At 49.2% G+C, this 16,378-nt stretch overlaps 1 protein-coding gene across 5 annotated transcripts in view; it reads left to right on the top strand.

The window, feature by feature from the left end:
- GBF1 (golgi brefeldin A resistant guanine nucleotide exchange factor 1) overlaps positions 1 to 16,076 on the top strand; it is a 142,769-nt gene extending 126,693 nt beyond the window's left edge. For 2 of the 5 annotated variants that reach the window (XM_033184633.1, XM_033184622.1), the window contains exons 22-40: positions 640 to 876; positions 1,161 to 1,254; positions 1,634 to 1,810; positions 2,141 to 2,205; positions 2,291 to 2,414; positions 2,607 to 2,678; positions 2,817 to 2,911; positions 3,140 to 3,293; positions 8,578 to 8,803; positions 9,479 to 9,639; positions 9,767 to 10,007; positions 10,142 to 10,347; positions 12,462 to 12,612; positions 12,699 to 12,829; positions 13,031 to 13,132; positions 13,426 to 13,539; positions 13,682 to 13,862; positions 14,306 to 14,434; positions 15,233 to 16,076. In XM_033184633.1, coding sequence (XP_033040524.1) covers positions 640 to 876; positions 1,161 to 1,254; positions 1,634 to 1,810; positions 2,141 to 2,205; positions 2,291 to 2,414; positions 2,607 to 2,678; positions 2,817 to 2,911; positions 3,140 to 3,293; positions 8,578 to 8,803; positions 9,479 to 9,639; positions 9,767 to 10,007; positions 10,142 to 10,347; positions 12,462 to 12,612; positions 12,699 to 12,829; positions 13,031 to 13,132; positions 13,426 to 13,539; positions 13,682 to 13,862; positions 14,306 to 14,434; positions 15,233 to 15,513 — 2,941 coding nt within the window. In that variant the 3' untranslated portion in view covers positions 15,514 to 16,076. The remainder of the gene's footprint in view (positions 1 to 639; positions 877 to 1,160; positions 1,255 to 1,633; positions 1,811 to 2,140; positions 2,206 to 2,290; positions 2,415 to 2,606; positions 2,679 to 2,816; positions 2,912 to 3,139; positions 3,294 to 8,577; positions 8,804 to 9,478; positions 9,640 to 9,766; positions 10,008 to 10,141; positions 10,348 to 12,461; positions 12,613 to 12,698; positions 12,830 to 13,030; positions 13,133 to 13,425; positions 13,540 to 13,681; positions 13,863 to 14,305; positions 14,435 to 15,232) is intronic. The other 3 variants (XM_033184657.1, XM_033184640.1, XM_033184648.1) reach the window with 3 other exon arrangements.
- Positions 16,077 to 16,378: the final 302 nt, after the last annotated feature.

The raw sequence follows: 16,378 nt of genomic DNA, 5'->3' as shown, positions 1-16,378 counted from the left end.
GTATCTCTGTTAAGAAGAAGCACGTTTCTTCCTTTCCGAGTTTTTACAGTCACGTCAGACTACAGTGACTCACGTGCCCTGGATTTAGCCTTAGGACCTAGTTGGGTAGCCCCGTCTCTGCCAATTTGTTTCTTCCTTAAAGAAGCCCGTATGGTACTGGGACTCTAGTACTCTAAGCCAGGGTCCAAAATGCTGCTCTTAAGTAGGATATCATGGCCCCATTTTCTGAACTTTAAACAGCTACATTTTCCTCTCTAGCTTACAAGATGCATTTTCTGGCTGGTAGAGAACCCAAGATGGGCACTGGAGTGTTAGGCCCAGGTTACAGGTCAGAAATGGGCCACTTAGTTCTTTACTGTAAATCAGAAAAGATAGAATTGTTCATTTTGTCACACCCAGTAAGAATGTGTGATCTTACTACAGAACTGAAGGCCTCACTTCCAGATAGGGCTTTGAGATTATAGGACACTTCCTTTCTTTCTCCCTCCTTCCACTGGTGGGTGGAAAGCAGACCACTGAGCTGCAGTTCTGATGACCTCTCATCAGTGGAGAGTGCTAGTATGGATGAACTCCTAGTCTTGGTTTGGAACCAGTCAGGTTCAAAGCAGTGCAACTGCTCCTTCCCTTACCTCCTGACAGGAATGAGGAAATTGTAATGCCTGAGGAGCAGACGGGCTTGGTTCGGGAGAACTATGTGTGGAATGTGCTGCTTCATCGAGGTGCCACCCCTGAGGGCATATTCCTGCGTGTGCCTACTGCCAGCTATGATCTTGACCTCTTCACCATGACCTGGGGCCCCACTATTGCTGCTCTCTCTTATGTCTTTGACAAAAGCCTTGAGGAGACAATCATCCAGAAAGCCATCTCAGGCTTCAGGTAGCCCAGCTTTGGCCTTGGTCTTCACCTCCCGCAAGCTCACCTCTGTAAGCTAACATGGTTTTCTCCATGCCTCTCTGACTCCTACTCTTCGTTAGAATGGGGATCCCCCTGAGTTTTTGGAGGGAGGCTGAAGCTTGGGTAAGCTCAGTCTTAAACAGAAACAAGACTAAAAGGTTTCTTCCTGGGACTGACTGGGGAAGAGCCCCATGCAAGCTCAGGGACTTGGAAGGGCTGCTTGGCCTTCCAGTGACTCTCTTTCTGGGATGGGGGTAACATTACAGGAAGTGCGCCATGATCTCCGCCCACTATGGCCTCAGCGATGTGTTTGACAATCTCATCATCTCTCTATGCAAATTCACAGCTCTCAGCAGTGAGGTGAGCAGGTGCAGGAACTTTGTATTTGGAGCTCCAAAGGAGGACCTCTCTTTTAGCCATGGATCTACCCTTATCAACAGACCTGGTTGCCCTCAGCATCTTCCCTCACTGCCCCTACTTGAATATACCAGAGCTTAGGCCATTTCTGTCTTGCACACTCTGGGATAAAACTAGTGTTACTTCATGTAATGGGGATGGGAAAGGAGATATAGGAGTGGGGAAGGCCTTAACTAGGTTAACCCACTCCCACCAGTATTATGGGGGATTGAAGCAGAGCCAACAAAAGGACCCTGAGGGAACCATCATAGGCAGAGACCTAAGAGATTTTCCTTTCTAGACATTAGCTCGGCCTTAAGTCTCTTCTCATCCTCTTTTCCAGTCTATTGAAAACCTGCCCAGTGTATTTGGAAGCAACCCTAAAGCCCATATTGCAGCCAAGACAGTATTCCATTTGGCCCATCGTCATGGTGACATCCTGCGGGAGGGCTGGAAGAATATCATGGAGGCCATGCTGCAGCTCTTCCGAGCCCAACTACTGCCCAAGGCTATGGTGGAGGTAATTCTAGGAGACTAGGAGACTAGTCAGCAATAACAAGGCAAGAGCTGCAACATTGTATGCTATCTGTATGTAGAAGTAAATAGTTGAGAGTAATGCTGGGCCTGATGCCTGCCGCAGCTCACCAGGAATGCCTCAAACACATAAGAACACAGATCTTAGGGGATAGCTGTAAAAGAAGGCTGGTAGATGCCATTGCCAGTCACCAATTGGAACAATAGTATAGGGGCAGAAGCCTACAGGAGGAAATCCAGAGTACTTTGGTGGGTGGAGGCAGGGGCAAAATACAAAGGACATATGGAAAGAAATTATTTTGACTTACTTTTCCAGGTGGAAGATTTTGTGGATCCCAATGGCAAGATCTCTCTACAGCGGGAAGAGACACCATCAAACCGGTAAGAGCAGACCACAGGCTCAGGGGCTTGGGGAGGGAGAGTCAGAACTTTGGGGCTCACCAGGTCATGTGCCCTTTTTCTACAGAGGAGAGTCAACAGTGCTGAGCTTTGTGAGCTGGCTAACACTGAGTGGTCCTGAGCAGTCTAGTGTGCGGGGCCCATCCACGGAAAACCAAGAGGCCAAGAGAATGGCCTTAGAGTGTATAAAGGTAACTGCCCATCCACCCCTGGTGAGAAAGCCTAGACACCTTCCTATTAGACAGATGCTACCCAGTGAACTGAAGAATAAATCATCCAGATTTGTAACGAGGGCTGACTCTGCCCTCTCTCCCTGGCTCTTGGGGACATTCTTTTCCCTTCAGCCCTTCTCAAAGACTCCCTCTCTCTTTTACCCTCTCTAGCAATGTGACCCAGAAAAAATGATCACAGAAAGCAAGTTCCTCCAGCTGGAGTCACTACAGGAGCTCATGAAGGTAAAGGATGAAGAAAGGAAACATGGAACAACTGGCTGAATCTGGGAAGGGTGATAGGGACAGTATTATTTCTGTCAGGACAGGGCCACTGGTTGGCTTCTTTTCTATGCCTACTTTTCTGCTGCTGTTCCCCTTCAGGCTCTGGTCTCAGTGACACCAGATGAAGAGACATATGATGAGGAAGATGCTGCTTTCTGCCTAGAGATGCTACTAAGGATTGTGTTGGAGAACAGGTAAGATGAGCGTAGTCTTTAGGCAGACCCCAAGCTGAGCTTGTGCCAAAGGGATGGAAGCCATCTGGCTGAGTGGGCTCTGGGGAACTGTAGGCAGCAGGGGAAAAGCTTACTCATCATTCCTGTCTACTTAGAGTATAATATCAATGAGCCCTGAAAGGCCTAGGGGACCTAATGCCCAGTGGCCTCTCTGGCTGAGACTATCTTCATTCCTTTATATCTACACAGGGATCGTGTGGGCTGTGTGTGGCAGACTGTTCGAGACCATCTATACCACCTCTGTGTTCAGGCACAAGATTTCTGCTTCCTTGTGGAGCGGGCAGTGGTGGGGTTGCTACGCCTGGCCATTCGGCTGCTCCGGAGAGAAGAGATCAGTGGTCAGGTAAGCAGAATGCATCTTGGAGAGTGGGCAGGTATGCAAGGGATTAAGGCCACAGTTGTCAATTATGAATATAGCCTGAGACAGAGAGTACATTTAGTGCCCCATAGCATGAGCCCAGTGACCAACCACAGGGCTGGTGCAGTCTAGCAGGGGGCATTGTGAGTGAGCCTGAAATGACCTCAGGCATGGAGCCTGTGCTCTGCACCTCAGCCTCCTAAGAATCTGCTTTGTAGGACTGGCCTGCTACTGCCTTATAATAGTCCCAGCTCTATACCTGGTTTCCTGTCATGCTTATGACCCACCTGAGATCTCTCTGCTTAACTACAAAAAACAACAAGCATAGAACTAATAAGTGGGTTCAGCAAGGTCACAGGATGTGATATCAATACACAAAAAGTAATTATATCTCTACATGCTAACAGTGAACAATATGGAAACTGAAATTTAAAATACAATGCCATTTACAAGTGTTCCAAATAAAGTGAAGTAATATATAGCTGACAAAACATGTATAACATTTGTATGCTGAAAACTACAAAATAAGTTGAAGAAGATGTAAATAATTGAAGAGGCATACTATGTTCGTGGATTGGAAGGCTCAACATAGTAAAGTTGTCACTTCTCCCCAAATTGTTCTGTAAATCCAACATAACTCCTATAAAAATCCCAGAAAGGTTCTTGTAGACATAGGTAAGCTTATTCTAAAATTTAGATGGAAAGGCACAAGCTCTAGAATAGCTAGAAAGAATAAAGTGGAAAGAATCATTTTCTCTGGGCCGGGTGCAGTGCTTCATGCCTGTAATCTCAGCACTGTGGGAGGCCAAGGCAGGCAGATCACTTGAGGTCAGGAGTTCGAGACCAGCCTGGCTAACATGGTGAAACCCCATCTCTACTAAAAACACAAAAATTAGCGGGGTGTGGTGGTGCACACCTGTAATCCCAGCTACTTGGGAGGCTGAGGCAGGAGAATCACTTGAACTCCGGAGGCAGAGGTTTCGGTGAGCTGAGATCATGCCACTGCACTCCAGCTGGGCGACAGAGCGAGATTCTGTCTCAAAAAAAAAAAAAAAGAATCACTCTGGTATTAAGACTTACTGTCTACTTTGGGAGGCCGAGGTGGGTGGATCACAAGGTCAGGAGATCAAGACCAGCCTGACCAACATGGTGAAACCCCATCTCTACTAAAACTACAAAAATTAGCCAGGCGTGGTGATGCAAGCCTGTAATCCGAGCTACTCGGGAGGCTGAGGCAAGAGAATCGCTTTTACCTGGGAGGCGGAGGTTGCAGTGAGCTGAGATTGTGCCACTACACTCCAGCCTGGGCGACAGAGTGAGACTGCATCTCGAAAAGAAAAAAAAAGACTTACTGTCGGCTGGACGTGGTGGCTCACGCCTGTAATCCCAACACTTTGGGAAGCCAAGGCAGGCGATCACCTGAGGTTGGGAGTTCGAGACCAGCCTGGCCAACATGGAGAAACCCCATCTCTACTAAAAATACAAAATTAGCCAGGCATGGTGGGGCATGCCTGTAATCCCAGCTACTCAGGAGGCTGAGGCAGGAGAATCGCTTGAACCCAGGAGGCAGAGGTTGTAGTAAGCCAAGATCACGCCATTGCACTTCAGCCTGGGCAACAAGAGTGAAACTCTGTCTCAAAAAAAAAAAACTTCCTGTATAGCTACCGTAGTCAAGATGATGTGGTGTCGATGGAGGGACAGACACGTAGATCAATGGAAGAGAGTAGAGAGTCCAGAAATAAGCTCAACACAAATATGTTCAGTGGATTTTTTGACCAAGATGTAAAAACAATTCAGTGGAGGAGGAACAGCCTGTTCAATAAGTGGTGGAGTGATTGAAATCCATAGGAGGAAAAAGCAAATGAACCTTGACCTAAAACTCATACCTTACAGGAAAATTAACTCCAATGGATCATAGATTTAAATATAAAGCTATAAAAACTTCAGAAACAGGAGAAAATCTTCAGGATCCAGAGCTAAGCAAATAATTTTTAGCACGTTTGGCAATCCCGTGGATCTGTCTCCTGCCTCAACACTGTCTGGATGGAACAGATCCAGGGGGGCACTCTCTTTCAAAAAAAAATAATAATTTTTACACTTGACATTAAAAGCACGATCTAGAAAAGGAAAAATTGATAAGTTGGACTACATTAATATATTTTAAAGTTTTGTTCTATGAAAGCCTATGTGAAGAGGATGAAAAGACAAGCTATAGACGAGGAGCAAATATTTGCAAATCACATATTTGAAGAAAGGTATCTATAATATAGAAACTCTCAAAACACAACAGTGAAAAACCAATCAAATTATTAATAGAAAATGGACAAAACATAGGAACAGATGTTTCGCCAAAGAAGACATACAGAGGGCAAATAGGCACATGAAATGAAGCTGGCATCATTAACCATCAGAGTACTGCAAACTAAAACCACAATGAGCCTGGGCGCAGTGGCTCCTGCCTATAATCCCAGCACTTTGGGAGGCTGAGGTGGGCGGATCACCTCCCAAAGTAGACAGTAAGTCTTAATACCAGAGTGATTCTTTTTTTTTTTTTTTTTTTTTTTTGAGACAGAATCTCTCTCTGTTGCCCAGCTGGAGTGCAGTGGCGTGATCTCAGCTCACTGCAACCTCCGCCTCCAGAGTTCCAAGTTTGAGACCAGCCTGGCCAACATGGTGAAACCATGTCTCTGCCAATAAATACAAAAATTAGCTGGGCGTGGTCACGCACTCCTGTAGTCCCACCTACTGAGGAGGCTGAGGTGGGAGGATCACTTGAACCCTGAAGGCAGAGGTTGCAGTGAGCTGAGATCATGCCACTTCACTCCAGCCTGAGTGACAAAGCAAGACTCCATCTGAAAAAAATAAAACCACAATGAGACATCACTACCCACTTTTCAGAATGGCTGAAATAAAAAGTAGTGACAGGCCAGGCGCGGTGGCTCAAGCCTGTAATCCCAGCACTTTGGGAGGCCGAGACGGGCGGATCACAAGGTCAGGAGATCGAGACCATCCTGGCTAACACGGTGAAACCCCGTCTCTACTAAAAATACAAAAAAAAAAAAAACTAGCCGGGCGAGGTGGCGGGCGCCTGTAGTCCCAGCTACTCGGGAGGCTGAGGCAGGAGAATGGCGTAAACCCGGGAGGCGGAGCTTGCAGTGAGCTGAGATCCGGCCACTGCACTCCAGTCCGGGCGACAGAGCGAGACTCTGCCTCAGAAAAAAAAAAAAAAAGTAGTGACAATACCAAATGCTGAAAGGCTGTGGAGAAATTGGAACATTCAAAAATTGCTGCTTGGGAATGTAAAATGGTACAGCTACTCTGCTGGCAGTTTCTTATAAAATGAAACATATAATTACCATACAACCCAGCGATTGCAGCCTTGGGCATTTATCCCAGAAAAGTGAAATTTTACTTTCTCATAAAAACCTGTACATGAATGTTTATAGAAGCTTTAGTTGTAATAGCCAAAAACTGGAATCGGCCCAGATGACTTTCAATAGGTGAATAAACTGTGGTACATACATACCATGGAATACTATTCAGCGATTTAAAGCAACAGACATCTCCTGGGAACTATGCTGAGTGAAAGAAGAGCCAATCTTAAAAGGTTATAGAATATATAATTCCACTTATATAACATTTTTGAAATGACAGAACTTTAGAATTTGAAGACAGGCCGGGTGCAGTGGCTCACACTTGTAATCCCAGCACTTTGGGAAACTGAGGCTGGTGAATCACTTGAGGTCATGAGTTCGAGACCAGCCTAGCCAACATCTCTACTAAAAATACAAAAATTAGCCAGGTGTGGTGGCTCGCACCTGTAATCCCATCTACTTGAGAGGCTGAAGCAGGAGAATCACTTGAACACGAGAAGCAGAGGTTGCAGTGAGCCGAGATCTTGCCTGCACTCTAGCCTGGGTGACAGTGTTAAGACTCCATCTCAAAAAAAAAAAAAAAGAAAAAGAAAAAAGAATTTGAATACAGATTGCTAAGGGTTAGGGATGGGGACAGGAAGGAAGAGGTGGGTGTGGTTATAAAAGGGCAACATGAGTTGGCCATGGTGGTGCATGCCTGTAGTTCCAGCTACTCAGGAAGCTGACACAGGAGGATCACTTGTGCCCAGGAGTTTGAGGCTGCTGTGAGCTATGATCATACCACTGCACTCCAGCCTGGATGCCAGAGCAAAACCTGTCTATAAAAAAAGAAAAAGGCAACATGAGGGATACTGTTGTGGTGGAACTGTTCAGTATGTTGTTTTGTGGTGGATACACAAACCTACACAGGTAATAAAATTGTATAGAAATTAATACACACGGCCGGGCGCGGTGGCTCAAGCCTGTAATCCCAGCACTTTGGGAGGCTGAGACGGGCGGATCACGAGGTCAGGAGATCGAGACCATCCTGGCTAACATGCTGAAACCCCGTCTCTACTAAAAAATACAAAAAAAAAACTAGCCGGGCGAGGTGGCGGGTGCCTGTAGTCCCAGCTACTCGGGAGGCTGAGGCAGGAGAATGGCGTAAACCGGGAGGCGGAGCTTGCAGTGAGCTGAGATCCGGCCACTGCACTACAGCCCGGGCGACAGAGCAAGACTCTGTCTCAAAAAAAAAAAAAAAAAGAATTAATACACACAAAAATGCAAGTAAAACAGGAAATCTGAGTAAGATCAGATAGTATCTTGATTATGATATTATACTATAGTTTTACATAATGTTATCATTGGGATAAACTGGGCAAGTATGTAAGGGACCTTTTTGTATTATTTCTTTACAACTGCATATTAACCTATAATTTTCTCAACAAAAATTTCTATTTGAGACTGGGTACAGTGGCTTATGCCTATAATCCCAGCACTTCAGGAAGCCAAGACAGGAAGATCACTTGAGCCTGGGAGTTCAAGGCCAGCCTGGGCAACATAGCGAGACCCCATCTCTCCAAAAAGGAAAAAAAAATTAGCCAGGTGTGGTCACACGCACCTGTAGTCCCAGCTACTCTAGAGACGGAGGCAAGAGGATCACTTGAGCCCAGGAGTTTCAGGTTGCAGTGAGGTGTGATTGTGCTACTGTGCTCCAGCCTGGGAGACAGACAAAGACCCTGTCTCAAATAATATAATTAATGTATTTCTATTTGAAAAAAAGAAAAGACCAGAGCAGTATCCTAAATTGGGTCCTAGCCAAACTGTCTTCACTGACCTAAGGAGACTGGTGGGGAAGAAAACTAGACAGGAAGCTGTGTGCCCACTCCCCACTTCCTACCCTAACCCCACTCCAGGTACTGCTCTCCCTGCGCATTTTGCTACTGATGAAGCCCAGTGTGCTATCCCGAGTCAGCCACCAGGTTGCGTATGGGCTCCATGAACTCCTGAAGACCAACGCAGCCAACATTCACTCAGGTGATGACTGGGCCACACTCTTCACGCTGCTGGAGTGCATCGGCTCAGGGGTGAAACCTCCAGCTGCACTGCAGGCCACAGCCAGGGCAGATGCACCTGATGCTGGTAAGCCCTTTCCCAGGGAGACTCAGGCTGGCAGATAAACAGTTAACACCCCAGGAGTTGGGACAGGAAAACAAAACACAGGTTACTACGTTCAGCAGATTAAACAGCCCTGGCTTCTGCCATTGCTTCCAGAGCTTCCAATGCCTGCTGGCCAGTATCCATAAGTTAAATAGCATGAGGGCAAATAAGCAGTGCAGACGGCTATGAAGCCAGGCTTTCTACTGTCCTGAGGACTGAGTTGTCCCGAGGACTGTTTCCCGGTTTCTGTTTCTGAGCTGTCCTGAGGACTGTTTTCCCAGAATTCTGAGCAGACTTTATATCACTAAATCGATATATCACTAAATCCCAGAAACTGGGAAAACAGTCCTCAGGACAGTAGAAAGCCTGGCTTCACAGCCTTCTGCATTGCCTATTTGTCCTTGCCACCACTCCCTAGAGTGGTACTATAGCTGCCACTAGATGCCATCAGGAGCCCAGATTAGCCTGCCACCTTATCTGGTCAACAGAGAAGCTGTTCTGGCCATCCTTTGGCCCTTTGGTGACAGAAATTAAAGTAAACCATGCCAGAGAGAAGGGAGGCCAGGCCTCAGCATCTTTTTTCTGAGAGCCTGATTTTTCCCTCATCCCAGTGCCCCATCCCTACCCTGACTCTGCCCTTCTCCCTGCCTACTGTAGGGGCCCAGTCAGACAGTGAGCTCCCATCCTACCATCAAAATGATGTGAGCCTGGATCGAGGGTACACTTCTGACTCAGAGGTCTACACTGACCATGGCAGGCCGGGCAAGATACACCGATCAGCCACAGATGCCGATGTGGTCAACAGTGGTTGGTTAGTGGTGAGTGACAATACGGGCAGCAATTGAGTCTCCCCTGCTTGACCTGTGGGAAGAATTCCTGGTCCTCTGCAAGGACATTCACATAGGGGCCAAGCCTGGGTCCCCAGCTCCTCTGTGTACTTTACAGGTGGGGAAGGATGACATTGATAACTCCAAGCCAGGGCCCAGCCGCCCAGGCCCTTCACCCCTGATCAATCAATACAGCCTAACAGTGGGACTGGATTTGGGGCCGCACGACACTAAGTCTCTGCTTAAGTGTGTGGAATCGCTGTCCTTCATCGTCCGTGATGCTGCCCACATCACACCTGACAACTTTGAGCTCTGTGTCAAGACTCTCCGGATCTTTGTGGAGGCCAGTCTGAATGGCGGTGGGTCAGCTGATGAGGGGGCAGCTGGGGAAGAGCCATGCGATTATGCAGGGGAGAGGCCGAGAGGGGAGAAAAGGCAGGGTATCTATGCCTATATAGACACGGAAATGTGACCTGAATCTGGCTCTGCTCAGGATGCAAGTCCCAGGAGAAACGTGGCAAGAGTCACAAATATGACAGCAAAGGGAACCGCTTCAAGAAGAAATCCAAAGAGGGATCAATGCTTCGTCGGCCTCGAACCTCCAGCCAACATGCCTCTCGGGGCGGGCAGAGTGATGATGATGAGGATGAAGGCGTGCCTGCCAGCTACCATACGGTGTCTTTACAGGTCAGTCAGGACGTAAGTATGGCACCCTTTACTTCCTCTCCTCCCCTGCACCTGATACTGGGAGGCTGGGGCAGCCAGGGAAAGCCAGGGCTGAGGGGAAGGGCCCATGTGTGCCAGCCCAGGCCCTGGGCCACCATCTTAACAATATTCCCTTACCCAAAACCTTACCTGTAAGTCTTTATTTGCTTAAATTTATTTATTTATTTGTTTTTATTTTATTTTATTTATTTTATGATGGAGTCTCGCTCTATCACCCAGGCTGTAGTGCAGTGGTGTGATCTTGGCTCACTGCAACCTCTGCCTCCCGGGTTCAAGCGATTCTCCTGCCTCAGCCTCCCGAGTAGCTGGGACTATAGGCGTGTGCCACCATGCCTGGCTAATTTTTTGTATTTTTAGTAGAAATGGGGTTTCACCATGTTGGCCAGGATGGTCTTGATCTCCTGACCTCACGATCCACCTGCCTTGCCCTCCCAAAGTGCTGGGATTACAGGTGTGAACCACCGCACCTGGCCTTTAAATTTATTTTTAAACTAAGGTTTACTTACTTTGTAAGTAGATTCAAAATGTACAAAAGGGTAAACTGGTAAAAGTAAGTTTCCAATCCATTCTTGTCCCCAGCTGCTGAGTTCCCCTCACTAGAAGCAACCACTGTCACCAGTTTCTTGTCTGTCCTTCCAGAGTTACCCTGTATCTATTCAAAGGCATATAAAATTAATTCTGTGAGCAGAGTATATATCACTAAATTGATGGAGAACCAATTGCCTTAAATAGAATAACCATAAAAACATGACAAAAGTGGCCGGGCACAGTGGCTCACGCCTGTAATCCCAGCACTTTGGGAGGCCGAGGTGGGCAGATCATGAGGTCAGGAGATCGACACCATCCTGGCTAACACGGTGAAACGCCGTCTCTACTAACAATACAAAACAATTAACCAGGCGTGGTGGCGGGCGCCTATAGTCTCAGCTACTCGGGAGGCCGAGGCAGGAGAATGGCGTGAACCCGGGAGGCGGAGCTTTCAGTGAGCCGAGATTGCACCACTGCACTCCAGCCTGGGCAACAGAGCAAGACTCCGTCTCAAAAAAAAAAGAAAAGAAAAGAAAAATGATAAAAGTAAAAATGTATTAAATCTGGCCAGACACTATTGCCCATCAAAGCCTCTGAGCCTGAGGTTTTCTGTTTTAAAAATGAAATTAACAGCCAGGTACAGTGGCTCACACCTGTTATTCCAGCACTTTGGGAGGCTGAGGCAGGAGGATCAGTTGAGGCCAGGAGTTCAAGACCAGCCTGGGAAAAATTGTGAGACCCTGTCTCTACAAAAATAAAAATGCAAAAATTATCTGGGCATGGTGGCACACATTGTAGTCTCAGCTACTGGGGAGGCTGAGTAGCTGAGTAGGTGGGAGGATTTCTTGAGCCTAGGAGATCTAGGAGGCAGTGAACCATGACGGTGTCATGCACTCCAGCCTTGCACAGAGCAAGACCCTGTATCAAAAAATAAGAAATAAAATTGGGCCGGGCATGGTATAATCATACCTGTAATCCCAAAACTTTGGGAGGACTATTGCTTGAGCCCAGGAGTTCAAGATCAGCCTGGGCAACATGGCAAAACCCCATCTCTACAAAAATACAAAAAGTTAGCTGGCCGTGGCAGCGCACAGCTATAGTTCCAGCTACTGGCAAGGCTGAGGTGGGAGGATCACCTGAGCCCGGGGGTTCGAGGCTGCAGTGAGCCGTGATTGTGCCACTGCACTCCAGCCTGGGTGACAGAGTGAGACCCTGCCTCAAAAAATAAATTAACAACATGAGGCTGTCTCTGTTATCAGCAGGTGTGAAATAGAATTGAAAAGAAAGTATCTTTCTCACTGTGAATCAGGATTATGAAATACTCAGTCCACACACCTCCTAAGTCTTTCTCTCTCATGAGTAATCTCTGACTTGGAGAGTCCTTTGCAAGGACTGGAACAACCAGGAAGTCAAGTCAAGGGAAAGAGTAGCAAGCGGGTGAGGTATGGCATGATTGGTGCTAGGGACACCTTGAGGACTCAGTCAGGGTCAGTGAGTGGGAAGGGGGAAAGGGATCCACCAGACCTAACCCCACTCATGTCCCCCTCCTGTGATCCTAGTTGCTAGACCTGATGCACACCCTGCACACGCGGGCAGCCTCTATCTACAGCTCATGGGCAGAGGAGCAACGCCACCTGGAGACAGATGGCCAGAAGATCGAAGCTGATTCTCGCACCCTCTGGGCCCACTGCTGGTGCCCTTTACTGCAGGGTAAACCAGGAGGGGCAGAGGTAGGGAGTTTGGGGAGCATCAGGATCAAGATGCCTGAAGGATCCTGACCCTGCTCTTGCTCTCAGGTATTGCCTGCCTGTGCTGCGATGCCCGGCGCCAGGTACGGATGCAGGCACTGACCTATCTGCAGCGAGCACTACTTGTACATGATCTGCAAAAGCTAGATGCCCTGGAATGGGAGTCCTGTTTTAACAAGGTGGGACTTCCTACTGGTCTTAAGATAAAGTTCAAATCCTAAGAAAAGGAAAGCCAGGCAGCCTGAAGAGCCCCTAATGTGAGTCTTCAGCCTGCATCATACCTTCCCTTCTGCTCTGTGCCCATCCAGTTCCTGGCTTCCTTGGGGCAAGGCTGCCTAGCTGACCCTCATAGGGAGACATTGCACATTTACCCCCACCAGGTGCTGTTTCCTCTACTTACCAAGCTCTTGGAGAACATCAGCCCTGCAGATGTGGGCGGGATGGAGGAGACCCGGATGAGGGCTTCCACACTGCTCTCTAAGGTACTGCTCACCACCCTACACCCACCCTCTCTCCCATACCTGCCTTTTCGCAAGGTGGGAAACCAGGGCTTCTGGCAGGACCTAAGATTCATTGTAGGTGCTCACAACCCCCCAGCTATGGACACTAAGCCGGACCTGGGGACCCGAGAGGATTCTGAATCTTAGATCAGAGATTCCTGTATCTCTGATCTAAGATTCTCATACAAGATAGGACAGGCTTAGCCACCCAGCCTCAGAGAGGGGTCCAGAGGCTCCTACAGTCCCCTCAGCTGAAGGGGGCTGGTGGGCCGTAGGTCTTCCTGCAGCACCTGTCTCCACTGCTGTCGCTCTCTACCTTTGCGGCCCTCTGGCTCACCATCTTGGACTTCATGGACAAGTACATGCACGCAGGCTCCAGCGACTTACTGGTATGTTCCACCTCAGCTCGGCTGCCTGCCTCCTGTCCCACCTGCTGGAAGGACTTGCCCTTTCCCCCTTGGTAGCTACCTCCCTTTACCATACTCCCCCATGCCCTCTTTCCTATTCTTATGGTCCCACTGCCACCTGCAGTCAGAGGCGATCCCTGAGTCTCTGAAGAACATGCTTCTGGTGATGGACACAGCGGAGATTTTCCACAGTGCAGATGCACGGGGAGGTGGCCCCTCTGCCCTCTGGGAGATCACCTGGGAGCGCATTGACTGTTTTCTGCCTCACCTACGAGATGAACTCTTCAAGCAGACCGTCATCCAGGGTAGGGGGCTCAGCCCAGCTTTATCAAAAAGAGTCCCCTGCCTGGGCGCAATAGCTCACACCTGTAATCTCAGCACTTTGGGAGGCCGAGGTGGGTGGATCACCTGAGGGCAGGAATTCGAGACCAGCCTGACCAACATAGTGAAACCCCATGTCTATGAAAAATACAAAAATTAGCCAGGTGTGATGGTGGGTGACTGTAGTCCCAGCTACTCAGGAAGCTGAAACAGGAGAATCGCTTGGACCCGGGAAGTGGAGGTTTCAGTGAGCTGAGATCACAGCCTGAGCGACAGAACGAGATTCCGTTTCAAAAAAAACAAAGAGTCTCCAAAGCTGAATTTATTGTCTGTGCCCTGGGTGGGTAGAAAGGCTATTTTGGGTAGCCAGGGCTCTGCTGGAAAGAAAGCACTAAGAAGTGCCATTTCGATTCTCTACCATCTCCAGACCCCATGCCCATGGAGCCTCATGGCCCAAAGCCTCTTACCTCAGCCCACCTGACTTCTGCTGCTGGTGACACCAGGACACCTGGACATCCACCTCCCCCAGAGATTCCATCTGAGCTGGGGGCCTGTGGTGAGTCTCTCTGGGCTAGCCTGATAGGCACTGAGTAGCAAGCAGGGGGCCTAAGAGGAGGCCCAAGGGGGCATGGGAATGCTGCTGAGCAGGGGCTGTGAGCCGAGGGAAGGAGGCCACTAGAGAGTCCTGTTGCCGCTCTTCCCATGACAAATGGCAGGACCATAAGCTATGAGAACTATGCAGTCTTCAGGCTTGGGAAGAGAAAGCTGGATCAGGGACTTGGAATGAATTTTCAGAGGTTTCCTTTCAGGGATTCTAATAGAGAGTAACCTGGTGGCCAGGCGCAGTGGCTCATACCTGTAATCTCAACACTTTGGGAGGCTGAGGAGGGCAGATCACCTGAGGTCAGGAGTTTGAAACCAGCCTGGCCAACATGGTGAAACCCCGCCTGTACCAAAAAAATACAAAACTTAGCTGGGCGTGGTGGTGCACCCCTATAATCCCAGCTACTGGGGAGGCTGAGGTGGAAGGATCGCTTGAACCTGGGAGGCAGAGGTTGCAGTGAGCTGAGATCGTGCCACTGCACTCCAGCCTGGGTGACAGAGTGAGACCCTGTTGCACAAAAAAAAAAAAAAAGTAGCCTGGCAAAGGTGGTAGAAGGTAGATATAAGGTAGCTGAACATTGAAATGAGTTTTGAGGGGAGACTCCCAACTTTTTAGGCTGGTGGAGGGCGGGGCGTGTTGCTTACAGGAACAAGGAGGAACAAAGATTCTATAAGCAGCCAGCTGGGCAATGTGAGAGTTGTCTTGTGCCAACAAGGGAATCTGACTGTAGCCACCTTGCTTTCCCTACAGACTTTGAGAAGCCCGAGGGCCCCCGAGCCGCCAGCAGCAGCTCCCCAGGATCACCAGTGGCCTCAAGCCCCAGCAGGCTGAGCCCCACCCCCGATGGGCCTCCACCCCTGGCTCAGCCCCCACTGATCCTGCAGCCCCTGGCCTCCCCACTGCAGGTGGGCGTGCCACCCATGACTCTGCCCATCATCCTCAACCCTGCGCTCATCGAGGCCACCTCACCAGTGCCCCTCCTGGCCGCACCCCGCCCCACAGATCCCATACCCACCTCTGAGGTCAACTAAGGCAGGTCACTCAGAGATCAGGACCAGTGCTTCCCACCAGGCTTTCCTTAACCCCACTTCTGGCTGTCCTGCGGGCCACGAGCTCTTCAGGCCAAGTCAGAGCTGCTGTTGCTGCCACTTGGATGGGGACCTGAAAAAGAGAATGTTGATAGCCCCAGCTAAGACCCCCAATCAGCTGTGGGACCTTTTTCCTCCTCTGTGCTCCATTCCTAGGGGTTCAGCCTGGAAGTGCACTCAGCTGTCATCTGCAGCCTCTGCCTCCAGCCTGGCAGCTCTGGGGAGGCATCTGTGTGCTGGCCCTGCAGTGCCTGCCCACGGTCAGGCATTGAAAACTAAGCCCAACCACTCTGCACTTTGTTTTCCACTCCCATTAGCCCTGGGCCACCTCCTCCAGTTCTTCCTCTTTTACTAATTAGTTGGTCAATTTGGAGAGTTGACTGGCACCATGGAGGGTAGGCAGGTAGGGGCTGGGTGGGGGACTGCCCACAGGAGCATGTACATATGGAAAAACAGAACAACAATGGACTTTTTATGATATAATAAATGTCTTAGTACCAGCATCATTGTCTCTCCCTCCGGTTTCCTTCTTGAGCTCGTGGGTCAGGGCACTATGTTATCAGGTGTGCAGGGCTTGGGCTTGGTGTGAGCAGAGGCTGAGCCTACCTACCACCACCACCCCCCTCCCCCACCCCGCCAGATGCTAGGCCTGGGGTCAGGATTCCTTCACCGCTGCTGACCCCTGCCCTGCCACAGGGTGCACCCTTGTCATCACAGGTGTGCCTGGGGGCTTGGGCAGTGGCTCGGACAATTGTCATCTTCCCTAACTGTTCCAAGGGAGACACATGAGACAACCTGTCCTGGGTGA

This window comes from Trachypithecus francoisi, unplaced genomic scaffold (assembly GCF_009764315.1).
Source record: "Trachypithecus francoisi isolate TF-2019V2 unplaced genomic scaffold, Tfra_2.0 Contig01579, whole genome shotgun sequence".
NCBI classification, from domain to species: Eukaryota; Metazoa; Chordata; class Mammalia; order Primates; family Cercopithecidae; genus Trachypithecus; species Trachypithecus francoisi.
Note: the sequence above shows the minus strand (reverse complement) of the source record. Positions and strands in the feature narration are given on the sequence as shown.